Source organism: Salmo salar, chromosome 04 (genome assembly GCF_965601325.2).
Source record: "Salmo salar chromosome 04, fSalSal1, whole genome shotgun sequence".
Taxonomy (NCBI): Eukaryota; Metazoa; Chordata; class Actinopteri; order Salmoniformes; family Salmonidae; genus Salmo; species Salmo salar.
The window spans coordinates 76,685,998-76,713,501 of NC_138294.1; the positions used below are offsets into that span (position 1 = coordinate 76,685,998).

General features: G+C 43.9%; 1 protein-coding gene across 3 annotated transcripts; it reads right to left on the minus strand.

The window, feature by feature from the left end:
• Nucleotides 1-737: 737 nt before the first annotated feature.
• Nucleotides 738-26,179, minus strand: emsy (EMSY transcriptional repressor, BRCA2 interacting). Of its 3 annotated transcripts, none has more exons than XM_014197834.3 (20): nt 25,816-26,179; nt 20,801-20,897; nt 20,565-20,664; nt 20,345-20,419; nt 17,933-18,108; nt 17,202-17,351; nt 16,742-17,001; nt 16,275-16,518; nt 15,813-16,037; nt 15,545-15,694; nt 14,671-14,844; nt 11,629-11,765; nt 11,081-11,257; nt 9,668-9,857; nt 9,156-9,329; nt 8,141-8,299; nt 5,543-5,700; nt 2,646-3,188; nt 1,574-2,002; nt 738-1,397 (listed from the first exon to the last, which is right to left on the minus strand). In XM_014197834.3, the coding sequence occupies exons 1-20, from the start codon at nt 25,816-25,818 to the stop codon at nt 1,200-1,202; spliced, it is 3,819 nt and encodes a 1,272-aa protein (XP_014053309.1). In that variant the 5' UTR covers nt 25,819-26,179; the 3' UTR covers nt 738-1,199. The 3 variants fall into 3 exon arrangements, with proteins under 3 accessions (XP_014053309.1, XP_014053308.1, XP_082830848.1); XM_014197833.3 differs by having other exon boundaries at nt 20,801-20,909; XM_082974722.1 differs by lacking the exon at nt 25,816-26,179 and having other exon boundaries at nt 20,801-20,909.
• Between the last annotated feature and the right edge of the window lie 1,325 nt (nt 26,180-27,504).

Genomic DNA, 27,504 nt, shown 5'->3' on the forward strand with positions numbered 1-27,504 from the left:
AATAGCCGGACACAGAAAGTCCCTCTGTGTGGATAACATGAGAAGATTCGCCAAAGACCAACGAGAAGGCAAAAGCACCCTATAATGAATGACAGATTCCCCTTTCAGCCAGTTCAGTACACGGATGCTCTGTAGGCAAGTTAGCACAATGGCTAGCCTCCATCTCCATCGCTGACTACACAGCAGTTAGACCAACCACATTGTGTAAACACACACATAAAATCTGTATAGCCTCAGTTGGTAGAGCATGGTGCTTGCAAAGCCAGGGCTGTGGGTTCAATTCCCATGGGGGACCAGTGCAAAAAAAATAATCTACACACTCACTACTGTAAATTGCTCTGGATAAGAGCATCTGCTAAATGACAAAAATTTAAATTATACAACCCAGACTTATGGCACTAACAAAAGGGTGCTGGTATTCACAGAAACTTCCCAACACACACACACACACACACACTAGCCTAGCTTACATCTAGCCCTCACATAAAGCCTTTCTTTTTACCCCTAGGATTTAATGCAAATAATAATTTGGTGGAAACATTGGTGATTTCCTCATGTTGAAAGGTCAATTCATTAATATGGACTGATCGGTCATGTACAAAACGACATTCACCAAATGCCAAATTGTGTGCAGTCCTGTAACAGAAAAACAGTTGTAAGCTGTTGTATAAAAGTTTAGTTAAAATTCTAAAAAGTTACACAGAGAGAACACAAAACAGAAACCCCCATCAAACTAACAAGGTTGAAAGTGTATTTATTTGTTTGCATTTCTTTTTTTCTTCCAACAATTGTTCTTACCAACTGTTTCAACTTCAAAGTGCTAATTCCTCAAGGGTTACTACAATCCCTTTATGGTCAGCCATTATTGTCTGTGACAAATCTTGAATCACTGCACTGTATGTGCCCACTTTAAACAAACTGAAGTGATCTGAAGGCTATCAGACTTATTTATTACAAGTCAGAAACTCAAACTGTACTATCATGTATTCAAATTTACATTGTCGAAGGAGACCAAATCAAAAATGGTGTTCAACAATTGATCTAATCAAATACCGTTATGCAAATACCGTGAAGTCATTAGGGTTCTAACTCAGTCGGGAGGTAACCACAAGTCACTGTGATGACCGTAATCACCCTCATCTCTGCATCATCCCTGTCACACATCGTGTGTGATGTGACGGAGTTGACATGTGTAGTGGTCACTGGGACTGGTCGGCGCAGCCCTCCATGGGGCTGACAGTGGTGGCCTCGTCATTGCTGCTGTCCACCTCTTGCTCCATGACGCTCTCCTCGTCCAGCCGCTGGCTGGTGTAGTTGCTGATCTCCAGGAAGCCGCTGGGCTCCACCACCACGTTGGACTGGCTGGAGTCTGGCATGATAGAGTACCGAGGGATAACCTGGGGAGGGGAGTAACGGATGTTATTTAGCTTTTATTGTCTATAGATGTTAAAAGCTTAGATGACTGTTGTCCTATATAATAAGCAATGTTTAAGAAATGTTAATCATATGGCTCAGAATATGTAATTGGTAATGCTTTGCTATAACATAAATCATTGAAATCGCAGAAATGTACCTCAATGACGTCCAGGTCTTCTTTGCCCTTGGCCACTAGGCCCTGGATGCGGCTAAACTGGCTGTGCTGGGGCTTGGAGTGGGATGAGTGGTGCAGGGAGGCCCCCGAGCTGCTGATGACCGGGCCTGAGCCCCCCAACACACCTAAATTTCCCCCTGCCCCCACACCCTTCCCGTAGGGGCTGCAGTCGCTGGACGAGTCCACCACCATTGGCTCGGCGCTAGGGTCGATCTCCGCTTCCATCATGGAGATCTTGAGGATGTCTGAAACGGAAGGCTTCTCGCTGCCGGATGGGCCCGAGCTGCTGGGCTCGGCGGGGACCAGCTTCGCTGTGGCCTCGCCACTGCTGGACACGGGCGGGGACTGGTGGCTGCTGCTACCGCCGAAGGTGATCTTGGTGATGCTGGCGCCCTGGGTGATGATTGGCGGCTGTGTCGGGGGAGAGAGAGGGGAAAAACTAATTTGGTTGGAACTATAGAAATGAATAGAACAGACGTTGCCATTCAAGTCAATGTTCTGTAATATGTAGACCAGCGGCCATATTGAATGTACCCATGAGTGTTAGTCAAATTGCCATAGTCTGAAAGGGCTTCCCCTTCCATTTCTATGGTTGGAACTAGTGTAGGGCATGGGGAAACTCTACAAACCCAGGTGCCACTTTTTGAATGAAAAACAATGGTAATTTATTTTCAGGTTGTCATACAGGGAGGGCTGTGAAGGTTTTGTCAGGCTCCCTGTGCTACTGTACAAATTACACTGATCTGATTGGAACGGAATTTGTGTCATGGTGCCCAGAGCTTTGTCTTATCTCGTTGATCTTAAAAAGGCCCATCAAGGGAGAAGTGCTATGAATCAGAACAAGATTTACATGTATGGAATGTGTACTCGGTGTAAATGCTTTTAAATGTGTAAGACAAAATCCATCTAGAGGGCAAATAAAGTTTAAATTAAGTTCTATTCTAAAGCATTATGGCACAGTTAATGATTCACTGTGTCAACCTGATCTGTCCCGGACCAATAAATAAAATAGTCACTGGGCCCTGGAGGTCCATCAGAGAGGGATGATGCTCACCAGGCTTGCGGAAGGGGTCTTGTCTGCACCCACCGGGTGGTGGGCCTGCAGGGGTGGCGGCTGGGACAGCTGTGTATGGATGGGCCTGTGGTGGGAGGTGGGTGCCTGCTGCAGCTTGGGGAGCTGGGGGGTGAGGGAGGGTGGCTTTGTAGGGGTGCCCAGGCCCACCAGCTGGGGGGATCCCGAGGCAGAGGAGGGCCTCTCCTTCAGGCTCTGCCCTAGAGCCTGGGGCTGGTACTGCTCATGGAGCTGGGGTGGCTTCTTCACCAAGGTGGAGGAAGGCTGGCTCATCTGGGGCTTGCTGTGTAGCTGTGGGGGTTGGGTGGAGTGGGGGATGTGTCTGCCCTGCTCCGACTGGGGCTCAGAGTGTGACTGGCTTTGGGGTTGGGGGAGTGTGTGGTGCTGAGGGGCAGGGGCTGCCGCGAGTTGGATGGAACGGTAGAACAGGCCCGTCTGGGGGTCCAGGGTGTCCCCTTCTAGTTCGCCCTCCTCCATCACCATCTCCTCCACCTGCTTACTGTGGATAAGCTGGCCCTCCGACGCCTGGAATGACATTATACTATCATTGACAATAGTGGTATATATGGAAATACAGGTAACTGCTAAAAATAAAGGAAACACCAACAAAGTATCTTAATAGGGTGTTGGGCGACCATGATCCAGAACAGCTTCTATGCACCTTGGCATAGATTCTACAAGTGTCTGGAACTCTACGCAACACCATTCTTCCATGAGAAATTCCATAATTTCGTGTTTTGTTGATGGTGGTGGAAAACGCTGTCTCAGGCGCCACTCCAGAATCTCCCATAAGTGTTCAATTGAGTTGAGATCTGGTGACAGACGACCATGGCATACGGTTTATTAAGTTTTCATGCTCATCAAACCATTCAGTGACCACTCGTGCCCTGTGGATGGGGGTATTGTCATCCTATGGAGACATAGCCATGGTAGCCAAAATAATGGCCTGCCCAGCATTTTTATACATGGCCCTAAGCATGATGGGATGGATGTTAATTGTTTAATTAACTCACACTATACCTGTGTGGAAGCACCTGCTTTCAACACTATTTGTATCCCTCATGTTTCCATTATTTTGGCAGTTACCTGTATATTGGTGCATATTGACACAGTTGAAGTTGGAAGTTTACATACACTTAGGTTAGAGTCAATAAAACTCGTTTTTCAACCACTCCACAAATTTCTTGTTAACAAACTATAGTTTTGGCAAGTCGGTGAGGACATATACTTTGTGCAGTAATTTTTCCAACAATTGTTTACAGACAGATTATTTCACTTACAATTCACTGTATCAATTCCAGTGGGTCAGAAATTTACATACACTAAGTTGACTGTGCCTTTAAACAGCATGGAACATTCCAGAAAATGATGTCATGGCTTTAGAAGCATCTGATGGGCTAATTGACAACATTTGGGTCAATTGGAGGCGTACCTGTGGATGTATTTCAAGGCCTACCTTCAAACTCAGTGCCTCTTTGCTTGACATCATGGGAAAATCAAAATAAATCAGCCAAGACCTCAGAAAAGAAATTGTAGACCTCCACAACTCTGGTTCATCTTTGGGAGCAATTTCCAAATGCCTGAAGGTATCATGTCCATCTATACAAACAATAGTACGCAAGTATAAACACCATGGGACCACACAGCCATCATACCGCTCAGGAAGGAGACGCGTTCTGTCTCCTAGAGATGAACGTACTTTGGTGCAAAAAGTGCAAATCAATCCCAGAACAACAGCAAAGGACCTTGTAAAGATGCTGGAGGAAACGGGTACAAAAGTATCTATATCCACAGTAAAACGAGTCCTATAGCGACATAACCTGAAAGGCCGCTCAGCAAGGAAGAAGCCACTGCTCCAAATCCTCCATAAAAAAGCCAGACTACGGTTTGCAACTGCACATGGGGATAAAGATCGTACTTTTTGGGGAAATGTCCTCTTGTCTGATGAAACAAAAATAGAACTGTTTGGCCCTAATGACCATCATTATGTTTGGAGGATAAAGGGGGATGCTTGCAAGCTGAAGAACACCATCTCAACCGTGAAGCACCGGGGTGGCAGCATCATGTTGTGGGGGTGCTTTGCTGCAGGAGGGACTGGTGCATTTCACAAAATAGATGGCATCATGAGGTAGGAAAATTATGTGGATATATTGAAGAAACGTCAGTCAGGAAGTTACAGCTTGGACACAAATTGGTCTTCCAAATGGACAATGACTTCCAAAGTTGTGGCAAAATGTCTTAAGGACAACAAAGTCAAGGTATTGGAGTGGCCATCACAAAGCCCTGACCTCAATCCTATAGACTATTTTTGGGCAGAACTGAAAAAGCGTGTGTGAGCAAGGAGGCCTACAAATCTGACCCAGTTACACCAGTTCTGTCAGGAGGAAATGGGCCAAAATTCACACAACTTATTGTGGGAAGATTGTGGAAGGCTACCCGAAACATTTGACCCAAGTTAAACAATTTAAAGGCAATGCTAGCAAATACTAATTGAGTGTATGTAAACTTCTGACCCACTGGGAATGTGATGAAAGAAATAAAAGCTGAAATAAATCACTACTATTATTCTGACATTTCACATTCTTAAAATAAAGTGGTGATCCTAACTGACCTAAGACAGGGAATTTTTACATGGATTAAATGTCAGGAATTGTTAAAAACTGAGTTTAAATGTATTTGGCTAAGGTGTATGTAAACTTCCGACTTCAACTGTACACTGGTACACTTACCTGATGAACAGTGAGATCCTATGCCAGTGAGATAGATAATGCAGTATAACATGCACTATAAGATTTGATAAAACATAGGAAAAGAAGAATTCAAAAGACGAACATGTATGTGATTTTTAAGTTCATATACTAGGTAGGCGTTTGTCTCACCAGTTGGACAATGCGTGTGACGGTGACCGCAGAGGAAGTTGGGATGGACTTGACCACCATGGGGGTGTGACCTGTGCTCTGTGAGGACGCCACCAGTTGCTGGCTAGCGGACATGACCATGTCGCCTCCAGAGGATGGTCCGGCCCGGCTGGCTTTAACTGCACAAAGAGAGATCATCATAAGTTAGGTTCCCATCCAATTGGCAACAGATTATGCATGCGAATATTCTAAAATCCACTTAAAAACAAAATGCGCATTTTCCCACCAGAGGGGTGATTCCATTAAATTGACTTGTTGCAGATAAAAGGCACGTGCACTCCAGCCAACAGATACAGTACAGTGTCCACAGATAGCACTGTTGGCTAGAGCGCACGTATAGCCTACATGATGAGATCATTATGGACAAAAGAGCGAGATTATTTTTATTTGTCAAATGGCAGCCACACATCAATCATGTCACCAGAATAAGACCCTCGATATTTATTGGAAAGGAGAATCAAGCTCGTCACCTTGTACTTTCACCACCCTCTGAAGTTCATCATAACTTACATTTACATTTTACATTTTAGTCATTTAGCAGACGCTCTTATCCAGAGCGACTTACAGTAGTGAATGCATACATTTCATACAACTCATACATTTTTTAAATTTTTTTTTTTTCATCTGTAGCCTAATTTTTTTTTTCATCTGTAGCCTAATAAACTGCATGCTCTTCCGACGAGTCGTTGTGGGAGGACCACACAGCATGTCATCGGGTGACTCCTACTTTAATTCAATATAAGGGTTATTATATCAATATTTGTGGATAAAAAAATTGTTTCCACCATTTATCGCATAATTAATTTTCCCGACACAAAAATATCCCACCTTGTCTATTGTATTTTGCCTATCATTAAAATGTTTTATCTGACATACTTTACTCGCATAAAAAAGGTTGGATGGAAACCCTGTTTTTAACATGGAATTGCTCTCAATTACTCGGAACGGCATTATTTCGAGACCTTCTTTAGTGAGTACAGCTAAGTATAGAACAGCCTGCTGTTTTTTCACTTTGCTTATTTCTGCGTGGTTAAGGGCTACGATTGTGTGTAAACCCCTGAATACATGAGTAGGAAAGTGTATAATTTTCCATCCAAGGTGTAATATCATTAAGGGGTGACGAACTATGATATACAGTACCAGTCAAAGGTTTGGACACACCTAGCCATTAAAAGGTTTTTCTTTATTTTTAATATTTTCTACATTGTAGAATAATAGTGAAGGCATCAAAACTATGAAATAACACATGGAATCATGTAGTAACCAAAAAAAAGTGTTCTTCGAAGTAGCCACCCTTTGCCTTGATGACAGCTTTGCATTCTCTCAACCAGCTTCACCTGGAATGCTTTTCCAACAGTCTTGAAGGAGTTCCCACATATGCTGAGCACTTGTTGGCTGCTTGTCCTTCACTCTGCGGTCCAACTCATCCCAAACCATCTCAGTTGGGTTGAGGTTGGGGGATTGTGGAGGCCAGGTCATCTGATGCAGCACTCCATCACTCTCCTTCTTGGTCCAATAGCCCTTACACAGCCTGGAGGTGGGTTGGGTCATTGTCCTGTTGAAAAACAAATGATAGTCCCACTAAGCGCAAACCAGATGGGATGGCGTATTCCTGCAGAATGCTATGGCCAAAGGACAGATTTCCACTGGTCTAATGTCCATTGCTCATGTTTCTTGGCCCAAGCAAGTCTCTTCTTCTTATTGGTGTCCTTTAGTAGTGCTTTCTTTGCAGCAATTCGACCATGAAGGCCTGATTCACGCAGTCTCCTCTGAACAGTTGATGTTGAGATGTGTCTGTTACTTGAACTCTGAAGCAATTTCTGAGGCTGGTAACTAATGAACGTATCCTCTGCAGCAGAGGTAACTCTGGGTCTTCCTTTCCTGTGGTGGTCCTCATGAGAGTCAGTTTCATCATAGCGCTTGATGGTTTTTGCGACTGCACTTGAAGAAACTTTCTAAGTTTTTCATGTCTTAAAGTAATGATGGACTGTCATTTTTCTTTGCTTATTTGAGCTGTTCTTGCCATAATATGGACTTGGTCTTTTAGGCCCATCTTCTCTATACCACCCCTACCTTATCGACTCAAAACGCATTGAGGAGGAAAGAAATTCCACAAATGTACTTTTAACAAGGCACACCTGTTAACTGAAATGCATTCCAGGGGACTACCTCATGAAGCTGGTTGAAAGAATGCCAAAGTGTGTCCAAACTTTTGACTGGTACTGTACATCAATATATTTCACAATGAAACAGTATGAAAAGAAAGTGAACACCATATCACTTTGGGGATCTTTTTAGGTGTCCTCCTAAAGTGATGACAATACAGTGTTATATGACAATTGATCAAATCTGAAAAACTAAAAAGTAAGACAGATTATAGTGTCTTGGCTGTGTGTAATGCCCAAGGAGAAATGTTTCATTGAGCTCGCTTCCCAAATGGCACCCTATCCCTTATATAGTGCACTACCTTTGAACAGGGCTGGACCTCAGTGAAAATTAGTGCACTATATAGAGAATAGGGTGCCATTGGGAGGCAACCTGAGTGGTCAGTTCATGTACCAGCAGTGATGTATTCAGTGGATGGTTCAGTCTCTACAGTGGATGTCCCAGGGGAGACTGGATCCTGCTGCTTCTTGTCCTGGGCCATCTGAAAGGGCACAGCCATCTGGCTCAGGTCTATGGTGTGCTGCCTGGGCTTCGCCTCACCCTTGTCCTTCACTGTAAAGGCAACAGAGACTGTCACCATCAGTCATCTAATAAACAACTACTCCATTCATATTTGGAAAGACGCGGGACGACAAAGTACCGTCACTTACATGAGAATTAGAGTTCAGAGCAATCTGACCCCAACGACAAACACTTTTACATCCGATTCTCCCAGAATCAGGTCCCAGAGAGTCCAGTCACTTGACCTGCTATCAGGCTGTGTTTGTGTGCGCCACAGGCCTATTAATCACACCGGTAAGAAATTGTGTGTCGGCCATGTGTGGAAAACCTGAGGTGTCGGAAGCTGGGGCTTTCTTCTCAAGTCGTTTGTATTAAATTTCATGTTGTTTTAGGGGCTGCAGTGTCAGGATATTCGCACAGCACCTAACACACCTAATTCAACTAATCTGGTGTACAAATTAAATATCTATATTATTTTAAAATCAGGTCTGGTACAAAACCCTGCCAAGATTAGCCAACCCTACCACTATAGCAAGGACTAGATAGCTGCAATATGGCAATGGCTCCATCTAGTTTCTATCTGCAAACACTAAAAGGGGGATGTTTTTGTATATCAGGCATCAGTTGCACTCAATGACCATATCAAGCAACAAACAGCATTTTACAAGAAGTCAGTGAACAGTCCACAGCAGTAAAGATTACAAAGGGGAAGTGGTTTGGAAAACCCCCAGAGTTCTTCCACTGACTCTTGGGATAGAATCCGAGCCATAATAACAAGCACTATTAACAGGTGACTAGCCTTGTTGCCATGAAGATTACTCCGTTTCTGAATTAAAATGGAATTGACCCCAACCCTGGTAAGTGGTGTGGTAGTTGTCATGGTGACGGTGGTCAGTCTGTTAGTCACCTGTGGTTTGCTGCAGCTCCAGCAGGGCCTTAATGGTTGAGGTGGCCGACTGGGTCACGTTCCCCGTAGACACGTCCTGGTAGATGATGGTGGGGCCGGACTCCACCGACACTTCATGCTGATCGGCCCACTCCTGCCCTCTGGAGGAGATGATGTGCACTACGGGCTGGGAGTCTGACCAATGACAACAACCAAAACAAGTCATATGGAATTGTGCGGATTCCCTTTAGATTACAGTCGATGTGGGAATTAAATTGGACATGGCATTCAAGTAAAAGGGAATTAAAATAATTATATTATGCGAGTGGAGTTTATACCATTTGAAAGTGAAGGGAATTGAACTTAGCTGGATACTTGTGAAAATAGATACACTTTCATACTACAGATGAGGTAGTGAATAGCTGTGTGAGACTACAATACACAGTTTTAACTTGAGTGTCCTTTTTGTTCTTGTAGTTAGGCTGCAGGCTATATCATGTACTCTTGCTGATATGTGGAGTGCCACAACGTACCGTGACTGCTGCCATGGGAGCCTTCGGCGGGTGGGAAGCTGCCCTCGGCTATGCCACCTGACTCATCCTTCAGCGCCCCCTCCTGTGCGTCAGCCACCCTGGACGCCTGCTGCAGTGTTTCGCTCACCAGCTGCCTGGTCTGCTCGCTCAACACTGCAGTCTGGAAGATGGGCTTGGGCTTGATCAGCACCTGGACAGGAAACAATGTTTAAAAAACGTTATATTCGATATTACACACCTAGAAGAGCTCAGTGAATGGCACCAGAGAAATAGTTCTTGTTGCTCCATAAAGTACAGCACAGCTGAGACCAATGTCAAGTGTACTGGTGTTCCTTTTTTTGCATCATACATTTAACTAATGTGCCTATTTAAAGCGGTATGGTCTTGCAATCCTAAAGTTACACTGACCTGATGCATTGGTAATTCAGGACAGAAGTTAAAATATACAGTGCATTCAGAAAGTATTCAGAAACCTTCCTTTATTCCACATTTTGTTACGTTACAGCCTTATTCTAAAAATGTATTATTAATGTATTATTAATATATTTTATCTACACATAATAACCCAGAGACAAAGCATTTTTTTTTATATATATATTTTTTTAATTGTAATTTTACCTCCCTTGTCCTCCCCAATTTTGTGAAATCCAATTGGTAATTACAATCTTGTCTCGTCGCTGCAACTCCCCAACGGGCTCGAGAGAGGCGAAGATCGAGTCATGCATCCTCCGAAATATGGCCCGTCAAGCCGTGCTAATTCTTAACACCTGCTCGCTTAACCCGGAAACCAGTCGCACTAATGTGTCAGAGGAAACACCGTTCAACTGACGACTGCGCCACACCGGAGGCCACGAAAACAGGTTTAGAGATTTTAGCAAATGTGTTAAAAATAAAACAAACACCTTTAGGTACATAAGTATTCAGACCCTTTGCTATGAGACTCGAAATTGAGCTCAGGTGCATCTTGTATCTATTGCTCATGCTTGAGATGTTTCTACAACTTGGAGTCCACCTGTGGTAAATTAAATGTATACATTTACAAAAAAATTCTAAAAACCTGTTTTTGCTTTTTCATTATGTGGTATTACGTGTAGATTGACGAGGAATTATTATTATTTTTCAATCCATTTTAAGTTAAGGCTGTTACGTAACAAAATGTGGAAAAAGTCAAGGGGTCTGAAAACTTTCCGAAAGAACTGTGTCCAAGACAAAGAGCTTTGAGTTCGAAATGATCTCGTTCACACTACTCGTTGAGTGGCTGAGACGCTCCGGGGTGAAGTTTCCCCAGGGTACAGACAGCTCTAGGATCAGCTTCCCCAACCCTAACCATTAGTGGGGTAAAGGCAAAACTGACCCAAGAGCCAGCATCTAGGGGCAACTTCACCCTACAGACAGCATTGGACTGTTACTGACCTGGGTCTTGCTCTGCTGGCCGTACACTATTTTGGTGGGGATGATTTTAGTGGTGTTGTTGGGCTGCACCCCTGAGCCCATGCCTTTCGGCTGGGTCACGATCATCTTGGTGATGGGTCTGGAGGCTGTGATGATGGCTGGCTTGGACCCCGGCACACCCTGCAGGGTCTTTTCACCCTATGGCACAGAGGCATTCATATTTTGGTTCTGTAACCAATGGCACCCTATTCCCTATATAGTGCACTACTTTTGACCAGAGCTTAAGATTAATGTACTAATTGTAAGTCGCTATGAATTAAGAGCGTCTGCTAAATGACAACTGAAAAAATAAACATGTAAATGCATAATATGGAGCTGAAAGCAATAGACTGATCAGACGGAAAGGCTAAACTATAACTACCAAAAAAATTGAAAATACGTTTTAGGGTCAATACATTTGAACACTTCTGAAATATAATTACTTAGAATCTAGATAAATAAAATCTAACATAAAAAAAAAGTCTTAATTACAATGGTTTCATTTATAATAACAATCATGTTGAACTGACCCCTGCATTCAACAGTGTGGTGACCACATTCTTGCCAGGCAGGCCCTGGATGGTCGTTGCTTTGCCAGTGGTCTTTTGCACCACAATAACATTGGGCTTGGACGTCATAGGAATGGTGGTTATCTTAGTTGTTGTACCTGCAATGGAAGGGGGAAAGAACATCTAAAAGGTTCGCCAAAACACAACATTTGAAGTCACTATAATTCGACAATTCTGCAACTAGATGTTCAGTCAAAAATTCGTAACACTTAGGGTTGCAAAAGTAAACAGAATAATTGTTTTGGTAATTAAATTGGTAATTTTGCTAATCTATGTAAACTGTATTAAATGTATACTGGATTAACTACATAGCCAAAAGTATGTGGACACCCCTTCAAATTAGTGGATTCTGCTATTTCAGCCACACACAGCCATGCAACCACCATAGACAAACAGTGGCAGTAAAATGGCCCGTACTGAAGAGCTCAGTTACTTTCAACGTGGCACCATCATAGGATGCCACCTTTCCAACAAATAATTTTGTCAAATTTCTGCCCTGCTAGAGCTGCCCCGGTCAACTGTAAGTGCTGTTATTGTGAAGTGGAAACGTCTAGGAGCAACAACGGCTCAGCCGCGAAGTGGTAGGCCACACAAGCTCACAGAACGGGACCGCTGAGTGTTGAAGAGCGTAGTGTGTAAAAATAGTCTGTCCTCGGTTGCAACACTCACTACAGAGTTCCAAACTGCCCCTGGAAGCAACATCAGCACAATAACTGCTTGTCAGGAGCTTCACAAAATGGTTTTCCATGGCCGAGATCACCATGCGCAATGCCAAGCGTCGGCCTTTAGTGGTGTAAAGTTTGCCTCCATTGGACACTGGATCAGTGGAAAGGCGTTCTCTGGAGTGATGAATCACACTTCACCATCTGGCAGTCCGACAAACTAATCTGGGTTTGAGGTATGCCAGGAGAACGCTACCTGCCCGAATGCGAGGATGAATAATTGGTCTGGGGCTGTTTTTCATGCTACGGGCTAGACCTGTTAGTTCCAGTGAAGGGAAATCTTAACACTACAGCATACAATGACATTCTAGACAATTCTGTGCTTCCAACGTTGTAGCAACAGTTTGGGGAAGGCCCTTTCCTGTTTCAGCATGACAATTTAGATTGGTGTGGAAGCACTTTATTGGCCTGCACAGAGCCCTGACCTCAACCCCTCTGGGATGAATTGGAACGCCGACTGCGAGCCAGGCCGAATCGCCCGACCTCAGTAATGCTCGTGGCTGAATGGAAGCAAGTCCCTGCAGCCATGTTCCAACATCTAGTGGAACGCCTTCCCAGAAGAGTAGAGGCTGTTATAGCAGCAAAGGGGGGGGACCAACTCCATTTAATGCCCATGATTTTGGAATGAGATGTTCGACAAGCACGTGTCCACATACTTATGGCCATGTAGCGTGTGCTATATATAAGTACCAGTCAAAAGTTTGGACCCACCTATTCATTCAAGGGTTTGTTTTTTTGTACTATTCTACATTGTAGAATAATAGTAAAGACACCAAAACTATGAAATTTTGCTGGTGACACGGTCTTTGATTTATTTAGAATTCAAGTCACACTTAACCAACATGGCTACACAATCCCATCTGGTTTGCGCTTAGTCAGACTATCATTTGTTTTTCAACAGGACAATGACTGACAACACACCTCCAGACTGTGTAAGGGCTATTGGACCAAGAAGGAGAGTGATGGAGTGCTGCATCAGATGACCTGGCCTCCACAATCACCCGACCTCAACCCAATTGAGATGGTTTGGGATGAGTTGGACCGCAGAGTGAAAGAAAAGTAGCCAACAAGTGCTCAGCTTATGTGGGAACTCCTTCAAGACTGTTGGAAAAGCATTCCTCGTGAAGCTGGTTGAGAGAATGTCAAGAGTGTGCCATCAAGGCAAAGGGTGGCTACTTTGAAGAAACTAAAACATATTTTGATTTGTTTAACACATTTTTGGTTACTACATGATTCCATGTGTTATTTCATAGTTTTGATGTCTTCACTATTATTCTACAATGTAGAAAATAGTAAAAATAAATAAAAACCCTGGAATTAATAGGTGTCTAAACTATTGACTGGTACTGTACTTAAGTATCAAAAGTAAATGTAATTTCTATAATATACTTAAGTATGAAAAGTACAAATTATTTCACATTCTTATATTAAGCAAACCAGACGGCACCATTTTCTTAAAAATAAATAAATGAACAATTAGCCAGGGGCACACTCCAACACTAAGACATAATTTACAAATGAAGCATGTGTTTATTTTGTCCGCCACATCAGAGGCAGTAGGGATGACCAAAACGTTCTCTTAAGAAGTGCGTGAATTGGACCATTTTCCTGTCCTGCTAATCATTCAAAATATAATTAGTACTTTTGGGTGTCAGGGAAAATGTATGGAGTAAAAAGTACATTCTTTTCTTTAGGAATGTAGTTTAGTAAAAGTAAAAAAATATAAATAGTAAAGTACAGATACCCCAAAAAACTACTTTAGTACTTTAAAGTATTTTAAAGTAATACTTAACACCATTGTATATATTCATATACATTTTTATATCCGTGTCCATGTTGTCTATGAGTTTCTAGTAGATAGACAATATGGTTTAGGAGAAAATAGCCTAATTAATTTAAAAAAAATTAAAACAAATCTGCAATTTACTCTGCAACGCTTCCAACCATTCACTTATTTCACAACTTCCACCAGTTCAGCCCCAAAGTATTTACAACAAAGATACATTGACATAGTAAAATAACAAATTTAATCCAGACAGAAACCTTCATATTAAACAGCAACGGTATTGACTAAGTTGATAGGTTATACTGAGGATGTTTGACAGCTTTGTGATTCTATTTTTCATATGAAAAAAAAAAAAAAAAACATTTTGTTATGTAAATTATTTAAAATCCTTTAAAGTATAAAAAATTCCAGTAGTTAACTGGTAAATGTAAACATCACTGGTAAATTCCCCCCCCCACCGAAACCCTAGTAACACTACAGAACTGTCAAACTCACCAGACACAATGTTGCTGCTGATGATCTTGCCGCCCAGTGTGGCTAGAGACTTGGGGACCACCGTGATGATGCTACCACTGGTGGTCTTGACGTAGGTGGCACCACTGGTTGACGTCGCCATCCTGGCGCCAATGGAGGGGCTCACAGTGGGCCTTGAGTATGTGGCCTGGGTGCCTGCACAAAATCAATGTTTTTTTCCTCAACTTAAAGAAAAAAAATTGACAGAGCTTCGCTAAGTATTTCTTCATATCAATATCTAGTTTCAAGTTTTAATGTCACATGCACAAGTACAGTGAAATGACTTTCTTGCAAACTCAAAACCCAACAATGCAAAAAATCTATAACAATGTATTACTAGAAAAAAGCAAACGAGAAATAAGAAACACACTAAGTAATAAAGGATTAAAACACAGATTATCCAAACCAGTGCAGACATGTACTGTCCTTGTGTATTATTTACATGTTTGGACAACAGTTGTCTGTTTTGTGAGTTTACTGTTGGTGCATTTACACTTGAGGATTTACCTTGGTATTTTACCAAACAGCCTCAGACTTTTGTGTTTCCACCTCCACAGCCTGGCTCCTGGGACTCACTGGGCCATGGCCTCGGTGGACCTGCTCTAACCTGGGACCAAGAAAGCCACTGGGGCTTTTCTGGCAGCATTTACATAATGGCTAACTGAACATGGGTTTACGCCATCAATGGTTAATACCTCCTCACAAAGCAACTGTTTAGATTATGCAGAGGTTGTTGATTTTGTTCTTCACAAGTCCTCACTGTCAGCCCTAGCTTTGGAAACAATGTTTACCTAGTAAAACATCCGTGTGTATACACTAGTGTAACAGTTGAAAAGCAGTATGTGAGAAGGCACACCTGTGGGCTGAGACACTAACTTGGTGGTCATGATGGCCCCGTTGCTACTGACAACCATGATGGGGGAGGAACTGCTGCTGGACATGCCTACAGAGGAGGGCTTGGGCAGGATCTTACTGGGCTGCATCTGCTGGGTGATGATTTTCACACCTACAGGTACAATTAGACAAATCATTAGTTAAATACATGATTAACACTTTCTGTACACTTGCACACTCAGGGTAGAGTACTAACACCAGTAGATTTGGGTATCACGCCCTGTACTCACCTGACTCCTGCTTAATCTGGATGGTGGGTTTGGAGCCGGGGAGAGTGGTGGAGGACTGGGCCTGGCCCATGGCGCCGGCCCCCATGGAGGAGCCCTGCTGCAGCTGCTTGGGTGACTGCTGGTGCTGCTTGGGGAACTGGGCCAGAATCTGGGTTGGAGAGCCCACCATGGTCTTAGGAGAGGGGAGCCTGGCGGAGGCCACTTTCATGCCCGTCAACGAGCCACCTGGCACAGGGAGAGGAGGACAAGCAATAGTGGTCAGTTTCAAGGACCAATCAGATACACACAATTCAGTACAACTCCAGTTTCAATAAAATGTTGTATACATGAAAGGTCTTAGTAGCTAGAACAAGACAATCTTTGTCTAAATTGGGCGAAGGCCGGTAATAAATCCTGAGTAAACAAACTATTTGAAAACACTGCAGGAAGTGGGACATTCTATTGTGGGACATTCAAACCTACCCTGCGCTATTGTCGACATGACCACAGACGGGCTGGAAGAAACCATGGTGGTCACAGCGACCGTGTTTGGGGCCGAGGAGGGACTAGAGCTGGCCGGGATGAACACTGTCTGCTTCTGGTTAGCCGAGGTCAGCATGGAGGTGGACGCCAACTTGGACATGGCCGCCGCGTAGTTGTGTGAGTGAGACTTGGACAGGATGTTGGGAACGAAGTTGGAGCTTGGAGAGGTCGTCACAATGATCACCTGACAAAACATACATTATACAGTAAATTACACAGCCACTTACAATCAAGGTCATGTACACAATCACTTACAATCGAGTTTGCAAACAGTATGCAATCACTTACGATCATTCAAACATATCCAACCATTCCTATATTATCTGGCTCACACCTCACTATATTGACTCTTTGCCTATAGAACAAGAGGCTTTATACTGAACAATAGTCAGTTCTGTCCTGCTCACCTTCTGCGTGGTGGTGTTAGTTGTCTGGGTGGTGGGCTTGGTGAAGGTGATCTTGACGGGGGACATGTGCGGTGGCAGGGAGTTGGCGATGCTCTGCATGATGTTGCTCATCTTGGGGCTGCCGCTCACCGGCATAGTGATGGTCTTGGACATGGGCGGGGCCACCTTGGCCACTTCCTTCAGCACCACAGGGGAGGAGCTTGAGGAGTTAGTCCGCCTCCGCTTACGCGGCTTCTCGTCCTCATCCGAGCAGCTCACGCCTGGGGGAGAGAGAGAGAGAGAGAGAAACATACAGACGGAGACAAAGAATGCAGAAAAACATTGACAGACTTCAGGTTCTGTTTAGTGAGTGTCACACCGGAGACTCCTTATTAACCAATGCAAAATTCTTAAATAACACTTATTTTTCTTTCCAAAGTAAAATAATAAACAAACATGGAATCTCTGTTCTGACACTCACTTTTCACATAGACGGTGCTCCCGCTGGGCAGCACCACCATGTTTGAGGCGGGGCTGGCCGGACGGGGGGATTTCACCGTGGCTGCTGCACTGCCACTGGGCACCGTGGCACTGGTGGAAGTGGTGCTTGTGTAGGAGTAGCAAACAACCACTGCAAACAAATAACAACCATGCTTCATATAAAAATACACTATAAGGAGACATAAGTGATTAATCATTTAATGTCTTCCTCCCTCTTCAGTTGATGTTGCAGGTAGAAAGTTACTCCTAACTACTGACAGGGCCAGATGACGTAAAATAGGGTCTAAGCTACAACATATGGTAATATTTTTTTTAAAGTCTGAGTTTACACATTTTTAGATAATTGACATTTAAGTTAAACTTTTAAATTAAACAAATTCTAGAAATTATAAAATATTTTGACAACCCTGTTCGTAAGCTTTTAAATGATATCATATCTGAATAGTTTATCTTTTCCAGTGAAATGGCGGGGGCATGTAAAATAGGTCAAGTATGAGCACTTTTATCTCTTAAATACTTTGGCATTCAGGTTCAAAAAGTCAATTTAAATGGGCAAATACATATGGAAGGTTTAGTTCAAATCAAAAGAGGTGCTGTCAAAAAGTGATTGAATTCAAATGGATTAACCCTCAGGTTAAGATTAGGAGCAAGGTAATGTGATCCTAGATCTGTGGTTAAGAGCAATTTCCACCTTGAGCTGTCTGATCGTACCTTCTTTATTTCCTGTTTCGGCAGGCAGCAGAAGCGAAGCGTTCTGATTGGCTGTGGCGCTGGCCACTGCGTTGGCCGTCACAGTGAAGGCAGTCTGGGGGACCAGTCTGGGCATCAGTGGGACCAGCCGACGCCCCTCGATGGACCACTCTGAGGAGCTGTTGGGACCTGACATGCTTGACAAGACAAATACAATTGTCATCAAATCAAAGTTTATTTGTCACGTGCGCCAAATACAACACCTTACAGTGAAATGCTTACTTACAGGCTCTAAACAACAGTGCAAAAAAGGTATTAGGTGAACAATAGGTAGGTAAAGAAATAAAACAACAGTAAAAGGACAGGCTACATACAGACACCGGTTAGTCAGGCTGATTGAGGTAGTATTTACGTAGGGTTAAAGTGACTATGCATGAGATAAACAGAGAGTAGCAGCAGCGTAAAAAAAGGGGTGTGGGGGGGCACACATTGCAAATAGTCTGGGTAGCCATTTGATTACCTGTTCAGGAGCCTTATGGCTTGGGGGTAAAACTGCAGAGAAGCCTTTTTGTCCTAGACTTGGCACTCTGGTACCACTTGCCATGCAGCAGTAGAGAGAACAGTCTCTGACTGGGGTGGCTGGGGTCTTTGACAATTTTTAGGGCCCTCCTCTGACACCGCCTGGTGTAGAGGTCCTGGATGGCAGGCAGCTTAGCCCCAGTGATGTACTGGGCCGTACGCACTACCCTCTGTATTGCCTTGCGGTCAGAGGCCGAGCAATTGCCGTACCAGGCAGTGATGCAACCAGTCAGGATGCTCTCGATGTTGCAGCTGTAGAACCTTTTGAGGATCTCAGGACCCATGCCAAATCTTTTTAGTTTCCTGAGGGGGAATGGGCTTTGTCATTCCCTCTTTACGACTGTCTTGGTGTGTTTGGATTATTCTAGTTTGTTGGTGATGTGGACACCAAGGAACTTGAAGCTCTCAACCTGCTCCACTACAGCCCCGTCGATGAGAATGGGGGCGGTCTTCCTTTTCCTGTAGTCCACAATCATCTCCTTAGTCTTGGTTACGTTGAGGGATAGGTTGTTATTCTGGCACCACCCGGCCAGGTCTCTGACTTCCTCCCTATAGGCAGTCTCATCGCTGTCGGTGATCAGGCCTACCACTGTTGTGTCGTGTGCAAACGTAACGATGGTGTTGGAGTTGTGCCTGGCCATGCAGTCGTGGGTGAACAGGGAGTACAGGAGGGGACTGAGCACGCACTCCTGGGGAGCTCTAGTGTTGAGGATCAGCGTGGCAGATGTGTTGCTACCTACCCTCACCACCTGGGGGCAGCACGTCAGGACTTCCAGGATCCAGTTGCAGAGGGAGGTGTTTAGTCCCAGGATCCTTAGCTTAGTGATGAGCTTTGAGGGTACTATGGTGTTGAACGCTGAGCTGTAGTCAATTAATAGTATTCTCACATAAGTGTTCCTTTTGTCCAGGTGGGAAAGGGCAGTGTGGAGTGCAATAGAAATGGCATCATCTGTGGATCTGTTTGGGCGGTATGCAAATTGGAGTGGGTCTAGGGTTTCTGGGATAATGGTGTTGATGTGAGCCATTACCAACCTTTCAAAGCACTTCATGGCTACGGACTTGAGTGCTACGGGTCTGTAGTCATTTAGGCAGGTTGCCTTCGTGTTCTTGGGCACAGGGACTATGTTGGTCTGCTTGAAACATGTTGGTATTACAGACTCAAATCAGGGACATGTTGAAAATGTCAGTGAAGACACCTGACAGTTGGTCAGCAAATGCCCGGAGCACACGTCCTGGTAATCCGTCTGGCCCCGCAGCCTTGTGTATGTTGACCTGTTTAAAGGTCTTACTCATGTCAGCTACTGAGAAAGTGATCACACAGTCGTCCGGAACAGCCGATGCTCTCATGCATGCCTCAGTGTTGCTTGCCTCGAAGCGAGCATAGAAGTGATTTAGCTCGTCTGGTAGGCTCGTGTCACTGGGCAGCTCGCGGCTGTGCTTCCCTTTGTATTCTGTAATAGTTTGCATGCCCTGCCACATAAGACGAGCGTCGGAGCCGGTGTAGTACGATTCAATCTTAGCCCTGTATTGACGCTTTGCTTGTTTGATGGTTCGTCGCAGGGCATAGTATGATTTCTTGTAAGCTTCCGGGTTAGAGTCCCGCACCTTGAAAGCGGCAGCTCTACCCTTTAGCTCAGTGCGAATGTTGCCTGTAACCCATGGCTTCTGGTTGGGGTACGTACAGTCACTGTGGGGACGACGTCCTCGATGCACTTATTGATAAAGCCAGTGACTGATGTGGTGTACTCCTCATGGTAAATGTATGATAAATTGAGGGGCTGATGCGTGTACTAGTAGGTCATAATGTGTATGTAGTTTTAGTATTGATCATCTTAAGAGGGTAACTTGACTTACTGATAGGCAATGGTGGTAAGGCGCTCATCATTGACTGCCCTACGGACCTCTGCACGATGACGCTCTGTTGAAATGCTGTAGGAGACAACCATACAGTATTAGCAAAGAAAGTATGAGCAATTAAGTCACAAGCCAAGTTTGTTTTTATTAAGAAAAAGGCCCCATATTTCATAGGTTCCTCTAGCTATGAGAAAAATATACAGTGACATTGCTGGTTTACCTGAGGACTTTAGTGAGTTCTCCAAGGAGATCCTTCTTATCCTTGGTGAGGTCGCCTTGGGCTCGCAAAGCACTGATAACACCGGCATACGCCTCCAGCTCTGTTGAAACAATATGGTTAATCATTAAAAACAACTTTTACTCTGAAATAGCAGTAACATTTGGGGTTCTTTGAAAGTGACAAATCACTTCATGCATCAGGCAAGCCAGAGGCCGGATAAGTTGAAAGGCACTTACCAAGTTTACGGAGGATTCTCTTACACTCATCCCTGCCCAAGTCAAGGAGGGTGGGCCACACCACAGGCATGGTGCCGGCCAGCTGCGGTTTCTCCTGCTGAATCATCAACTACATTAAGAGTGAGCAGAAGAGAAGAGGACATGTCAAATATGTAATCTTCTAGATTATCCATGCACTACAAATACTTTATTTGAAATATGAATATGTTTCTCCAACTCTTAGTGTCAGGGTACCTTTCATGTACAAAGTAATGGTGGAAGAAGGTCTAGCACTGTGTACCGATAAGTCATAATATATCAGAACTGGATAATGCAATTTGGATGTCAGTAATAGAAGTTCCATATCTGAACATGGATATTATTAAACCATAAACAAGTATTGCCAGCAGCTTCCAAATCAGGATTGATACAAGCTAGTTAACTAACATAAGCCACCGGTCTATTGTTATTAGTAAGCTTATTCCCTGAGTTGGTACCAATTATGTGTATAAACCCTGGATTACGGATGTTATGTAATGGCCAATGAGAGGCTTTGAAGCCACCTGTCGGCCATATTGGTACTCCTAAGGCGCAGTACTCAATAGAAATGAATGGAATACTACAGTATTTCAATCAAATGTTGCAAGGACAAAATTACATGTATTTAAGTATTTATTTGTTGTAGTGGGGACAGTAACAGTATTCTCTAAAAGAAAAACTGCTTTAAGTAGTATGTTTTTATACATTTTTATGTTCAGTTAACATATCATTTTGAATTATGCATTAAGGTGTCTATAATGGAATATACTTGTCAAAAACAAAGTGTAGAATAAAAGCATTTCTATAGCTTCCAAAATCCTTATATATATATTTTTTTATTATTATTATTATTATTATCATCATCATCAAAGTTTGTCACGCGCGCCGAATACAACAGGTGTAGACCTTACAGTGAAATGCTTACCGTAAATTCCGGACTATAAGCCGCAACTTTTTTCCCCACGCTTTGAACCTCGCGGCTTAAACAATGACGCGGTTAATATATGGATTTTTCCCGTTTTAAATGTTTTTTTTAAAACACATTCTGTGACGTGCTTATGGCGGCATGAAGCTTTCATTAGACCAATGAAATTGCCGAACGGGTTAAGGTCAAAAACTTTTTTGTTTACTGTTTAGATTAAATCGAGCGCTCCCAAACTTCCCATCATTCTGATTACGGTAGTCATTTTGTCACCCTCATCATGGCAAAGACACGGAGAAATGCATATGATGCAGCTTTCAAGTTGAAGGCGATTGATCTGGCTGTTGGAAAAGGAAATAGAGCTGCTGCACGGGAGCTTGGTCTTAATGAGTCGATGATAAGACGTTGGAAACAGCAGCGTGAGGAATTGACTCAGTGCAAAAAAGACAACTAAAGCTTACTGCAAATGTTTTATTACAAGCCGTGTTTCGTTAAAGCCTGTGCAAAGTTCATTTGTTTCAATGTACCAGTAGGCACCTGCGGCTAATAGACATGTGCAGCTTATTTATGTTCAAAATAATAAAAAAATTAAAAAATTCAGTGGGTGCAGCTTATATTCAGGTGTGCTTAATAGTCCGGAAATTACGGTACTTAAAGGCTCTAACTAATAGTGCAAAAAAGGTATTAGGTGAACAATAGGTAAGTAGAGAAATAAACAACAGTAAAAAGAGAGTGAAAAATAACAGTAGCGAGGCTACATACAGACACCGGTTAGTCGGGCTGATTGAGGTAGTATGTACATATGGTTAAAGTGACTATGCTTATATGATAGAGTAGCAGAAGCGTAAAAGAGGGGGTGGTGGGTGGTACACAATGCAGATAGCCAAAATGCAGGAGCACGGGTTGGACGGGCCAAATGAGGTAGTATGTACATGAGTGTTTTGTTAAAGTGACTATGCATATATGATAAACAGAGAGGTGAAGCAGCATAAAAGAGGGGTTGGGGGGGCACACATTTCAAATAGTCCGGGTAGCCATTTGATTACCTGCTCAGGAGTCTTATGGCTTGGGGGTAAAAACTGTTGATAATCCTTTTTGTCCTAGACATGGCACTCCGGTACCACTTGCCATGCGGCAGTAGAGAGAACAGTCTATGACTGGGGTGGCTGGGGTCTTTGACAATTTTTAGTGCCCTCCTCTGACACCGCCTGGTGTAGAGGTCCTGGATGGCAGGCAGCTTAGCCCCAGTGATGTAATGGGCCGTACGCACTACCCTCTGTAGTGCCTTGCGGTCAGATGCCGAGCAATTGCCGCACCAGGCAGTGATGTAACCAGTCAGGATGCTCTCGATGTTGCAGCTGAAGAACCTTTTGAGGATCTCAGGACCCACGACAAATCTTTTTAGTTTCCTGAGAGGGAATAGGCTTTGTCATGGCCTCTTCACAACTGTCTTGGAGTGTTTGGACCATTCTAGTTTGTTGTGGACACCGTGGAACTTGAAGCTCTCAACCTGCTCCACTACAGCCCTGTCGATGAGAATGTGGGCGTGCTCGGTCCTCCTTTTCCTGTAGTCCACAATCATCTCCTTAGTCTTGGTTATGTTGAGGGATAGGTTGTTATTCTGGCACCACCCGACCAGATCTCTGACCTCCTCCCTATAGGCTGTCTCGTTGTTGTCGGTGATCAGGCCTACCACTGTTGTGTCATCTGCAAACTTAATGATGGTGTTGGAGTTGTGCCTGGCCATGCAGTCGTGGGTGAACAGGGAGTACAGCAGGGGACTGAGCACGCACCCCTGGGGGGCCCCTGTGTTGAGGATCAGCGTGGCAGATGTGTTGCTACCTACCCTCACCACCTGGGAGAGGCCCGTCAGGAAGTCCAGGATCCAGTTGCAGAGGGAGTTGTTTTGTCCCAGGATCCTTAGCTTAGTGATGAGCTTTGAGGGCACTATGGTGTTGAACGCTGAGCTGATGTCAATGAATAGCATTCCCACATAGGTGTTACTTTTATCCAGGTGGGAAAGGGCAGTGTGGAGTGCAATAGAGATTGCATCCTCTGTGGATCTGTTTGGGCGGTATGCAAATTGGAGTGGGTCTAGGGTTTCTGGGATAATGGTGTTGATGTGAATCATTACCAGCCTTTCAAAGCCCTTCATGGCTACGGACGTGAGTGCTACGGGTCGGTAGTCATTTAGGCAGGTTGCCTTCGTGTTCTTGGGCACAGGGACTATTTGAAACATGTTGGTATTACAGACTCAATCAGGGACATGTTGAAAATGATATTGAAGACACCTGCCAGTTGGTCAGCACATGCCCGGAGCACACGTCCTGGTAATCCGTCTGGCCCCATAGCCTTGTGAATGCTGACCAGTTTAAAAGGTCTTACTCAAGTTGGCTACAGAGAGAGTGATCACACAGTCGTCCGGAACAGCTGATGCTCTCATGCATGCCTCGGTATTGCTTGCCTCGAAGTGAGCGTAGAAGTGATTTAGCTCGTGTCACTGGGCAGCTCGCGGCTGGGCTTCCCTTTGTAGTCTGTAATAGTTTGCAAGCACTGCCACATATGACGAGCGTCAGAGCCGGTGTAGTATGATTCAATCTTACCCCTGTGTTGGCGCTTTGCCTGTTTGATGGTTCGTCGCAGGGCATTGCAGGATTTCTTGTAAGCTTCCGGGTTAGAGTCCCGCACCTTGAAAGCGGCAGCTCTACCCTTTAGCTCAGTGCGAATGTTGCCTATAATCCATGGCTTCTGGTTGGGGTATGTACGTACAGTCACTGTGGGGACGACGTCCTCGATGCACTTATTGATAGAGCCAGTGACTGATGTGGTGTACTCCTCAATGCCATCGAAAGAATCCCGGAACATGTTCCAGTCTGTGATAGCAAAACAGTCCTGTAGTTTAGCATCTGCTTCATCTGACCACTTTTTATAGACTGAGTCACTGGTGCTTCCTGCTTTAATTTTTGCTTGTAAGCAGGAATCAGGAGGATAGAGTTGTGGTCGGATTTACCAAATGGAGGGCAAGGGAGAGCTTTGTACGGGTGTGTGGAGTACAGGTGATCTAGAATTTTTTCCCCTCTGGTTGCACATTTAACATGTTGATAGAAATTAGGTAGAACTGATTTAAGTTTATCTGCATTAAAGTCTCCGGCAACTAGGAGCGCCGCCTCTGGGTGAGTGGTTTCCTGTTTGCTTATTTCCTTATACAGCTGACTGAGTGAGGTCTTTGTGCCAGCATCTGTCTGTGGTGCCGAGTGTGCTGTTCTGTCTTGCCGGTGCAGCGTATATCCATGTCATCATTCAGCCATGATTCCGTGAAACATAGGATATTACAGTTTTTGATGTCCCGTTGGTAGGATATTTGTAATCGTACCTCTTAATTTTTTATTTATTTCTCCCCCCCAACAGAGGAGCACCAAATGGGACACACTTTTAAGAAGTGATTTTCGTAGCAGGTTAGGAGAGCACTAACCCTTTTCCTATTTTTTACGCTAACCCTTTTCCTAACCTCAGTCTCCTAGCCTGCTGCATAAATGATCCTAACCTGGAATGGAAGTGGCGTGAAAAGAGATGATCGTACCAGAATGCCTGCGCGGTAGCTTCAAAACAACGCCCCCTGTCAGTCATCTAGGGTTAATACATATCATTGGTTGATACCTGTTGACATCCTTTCATTACGAGGTTTAAATACTCCTTCAATTCTACCGTCCTAATATCATTGACATAGGAAGAAAGCGCATTTAGTTGCGTGGCTAAACAGTGACACTAGATAGTTAGAAGCAGCCTACGGGTGCCAAATGACTTACTCTGGTTTGCAAAACCAGCGTTAGCCTGCACAACAACATTAGCGAGTTAACGCGTTAAGTACTAAATTGAGAGTGCATGACACTCAAAATACAACATTACAGCAAATAAATATATATTTGTATAATATGTAACACTAAGATAAACTGTTTGCATAGTTCTAGCTACTATCAAGCATGTCAAGTTGTGCAAACATCCCCCTGGGAGTAAGTTAACGACGTTTGATAGCTAGCTATTCGGCTAGCTGGTAGCTTTCCTTCTTCCAACTTACCATGCAGTGTTGCAACGTCGTTATGACAGTCCTGATTGAAAAGATCAATACATTATTACATATTAATCCAACGGAAGTTGCACACACCAAAATATGAAAAATATGTTTTTCTTTACTGAGGATCCACCTCAGTTCCAAAGACCTTCAATTCCGCCATGATTGAATAACGCCGAAACACTTGGGCCTGAAATAATGCTGTCCAAAAATAAACCTGGATTGGATTGACATGAATTTGAAAAGGTAAGATCTAATATTTATAATTTTGCGATCTATAACACCCTTATTTTGTTCACATATGGAATAATAATGAAAAACGGTTAAAAAAGAAACCCATACATGTATACCCAGTGACATAAATCCAAATAGGCGGTTTTTCTATCACTTTTTTTAGGACCCAATGACGTCACTGTTGACATTCTTTGTGCACGGGCTTTGGTCGTCACTAGTTACTACAGTCACAAGTTATAAATCCCGCCCATTCATACCGTTTCTCTCAAATGTCATTTTTAAACAGAGGTTGGGTTGGAGGAAGGGAGATGCTCAACTCGGCGGAAAAATTGGTCTCCCTCCAGCAGTTGGCGTCAAAGTCAATCAGTGTCGAATTTGGTCAACAACAAAAATGAATGGTTTATTTGATCGAATAGGAGTTTCGTAAATCTTAAGTTGTTACGAGTGTACTAATATAATGTAACGACCCTGGGTTTATAAGCGCGGATATCGACTCTGCCGCAAAAGCATGCTCGAGCGGCAGAGTCGATATCCGCGCTTATAAACCCATAGGCGTTACACTACTCCTTTCAAAGAGCACGTCCTCGCGTTAGCTTGCGACTCTACGTCTTACAGGAACGCGCTCTCCGGCCAAGCACACGCACTGTCGTGGATGCAAGGTCCGATCCCACTTCTGACACCAGTGTATTGAAACAGGCAGGGAGCAAAGAGAGGGTAGGAGGGAGCAAGACAGCCCGCCATGCTCCTTTGTGGACAACGACTCCCATTGTGTGGAGAGACATGTATATTGTCAGTATATCCATCACAGGAGGTTGGTGATAACTGCTTACAAGCAAAAACTAAAGCAGGAAGCACCAGTGATGAGATAAATAAAAAAGTGGTCAGATGAAGCAGATGGTAAGCTACAGGACTGTTTTGCTAGCACAGACTGGAATATGTTCCTGGAATCCTACGGCATTGAGGAGTACACCACATCAGTCATTGGCTTCATCAGTAACCATACGTACATACCCCAACCAGACGGATTACCAGGACGTGTACTGCGAGCATGCGCTGACCAACTGGCAAGTGTCTTCACTGACATTTTAAACCTCTCCCTGTCTGAGTCTGTAATACCAACATGGGCACAGACCACCATAGTGCCTAAGAACACTAAGGTAACCTGCCTAAACGACTACCGACCGGTAGCACTCACATCTGTAGCCATGAAGTGCTTTGAAATGCTGGTCATGGCTCACATCAACACCATTATCCCAGAAACCCTAGACCCACTCTAATTTGCATACCGCCCCAACAGATCCACAGATGATGCAATCTCTATTGCACTCCACACTGCCCTTTCCCACCTGGACAAAAGAAACACCTACAGTTGAAGTCGGAAGTTTACATACACCTTAGCCAAATACATTTAAACTCAGTTTTTCACAATTCCTGATATTTAAACCGAGCAAAAATTCCCTG

Coding starts and splice junctions, on each gene's coding strand:
- emsy (XM_014197833.3), bottom strand. Junction 20,420..20,564: donor GAACTCACTAAAGTCCTCAG/GTAAACCAGCAA, acceptor TGTCTCCTACAG/CATTTCAACAGAGCGTCATC. Junction 3,189..5,542: donor TCACACGCATTGTCCAACTG/GTGAGACAAACG, acceptor ATGTCATTCCAG/GCGTCGGAGGGCCAGCTTAT.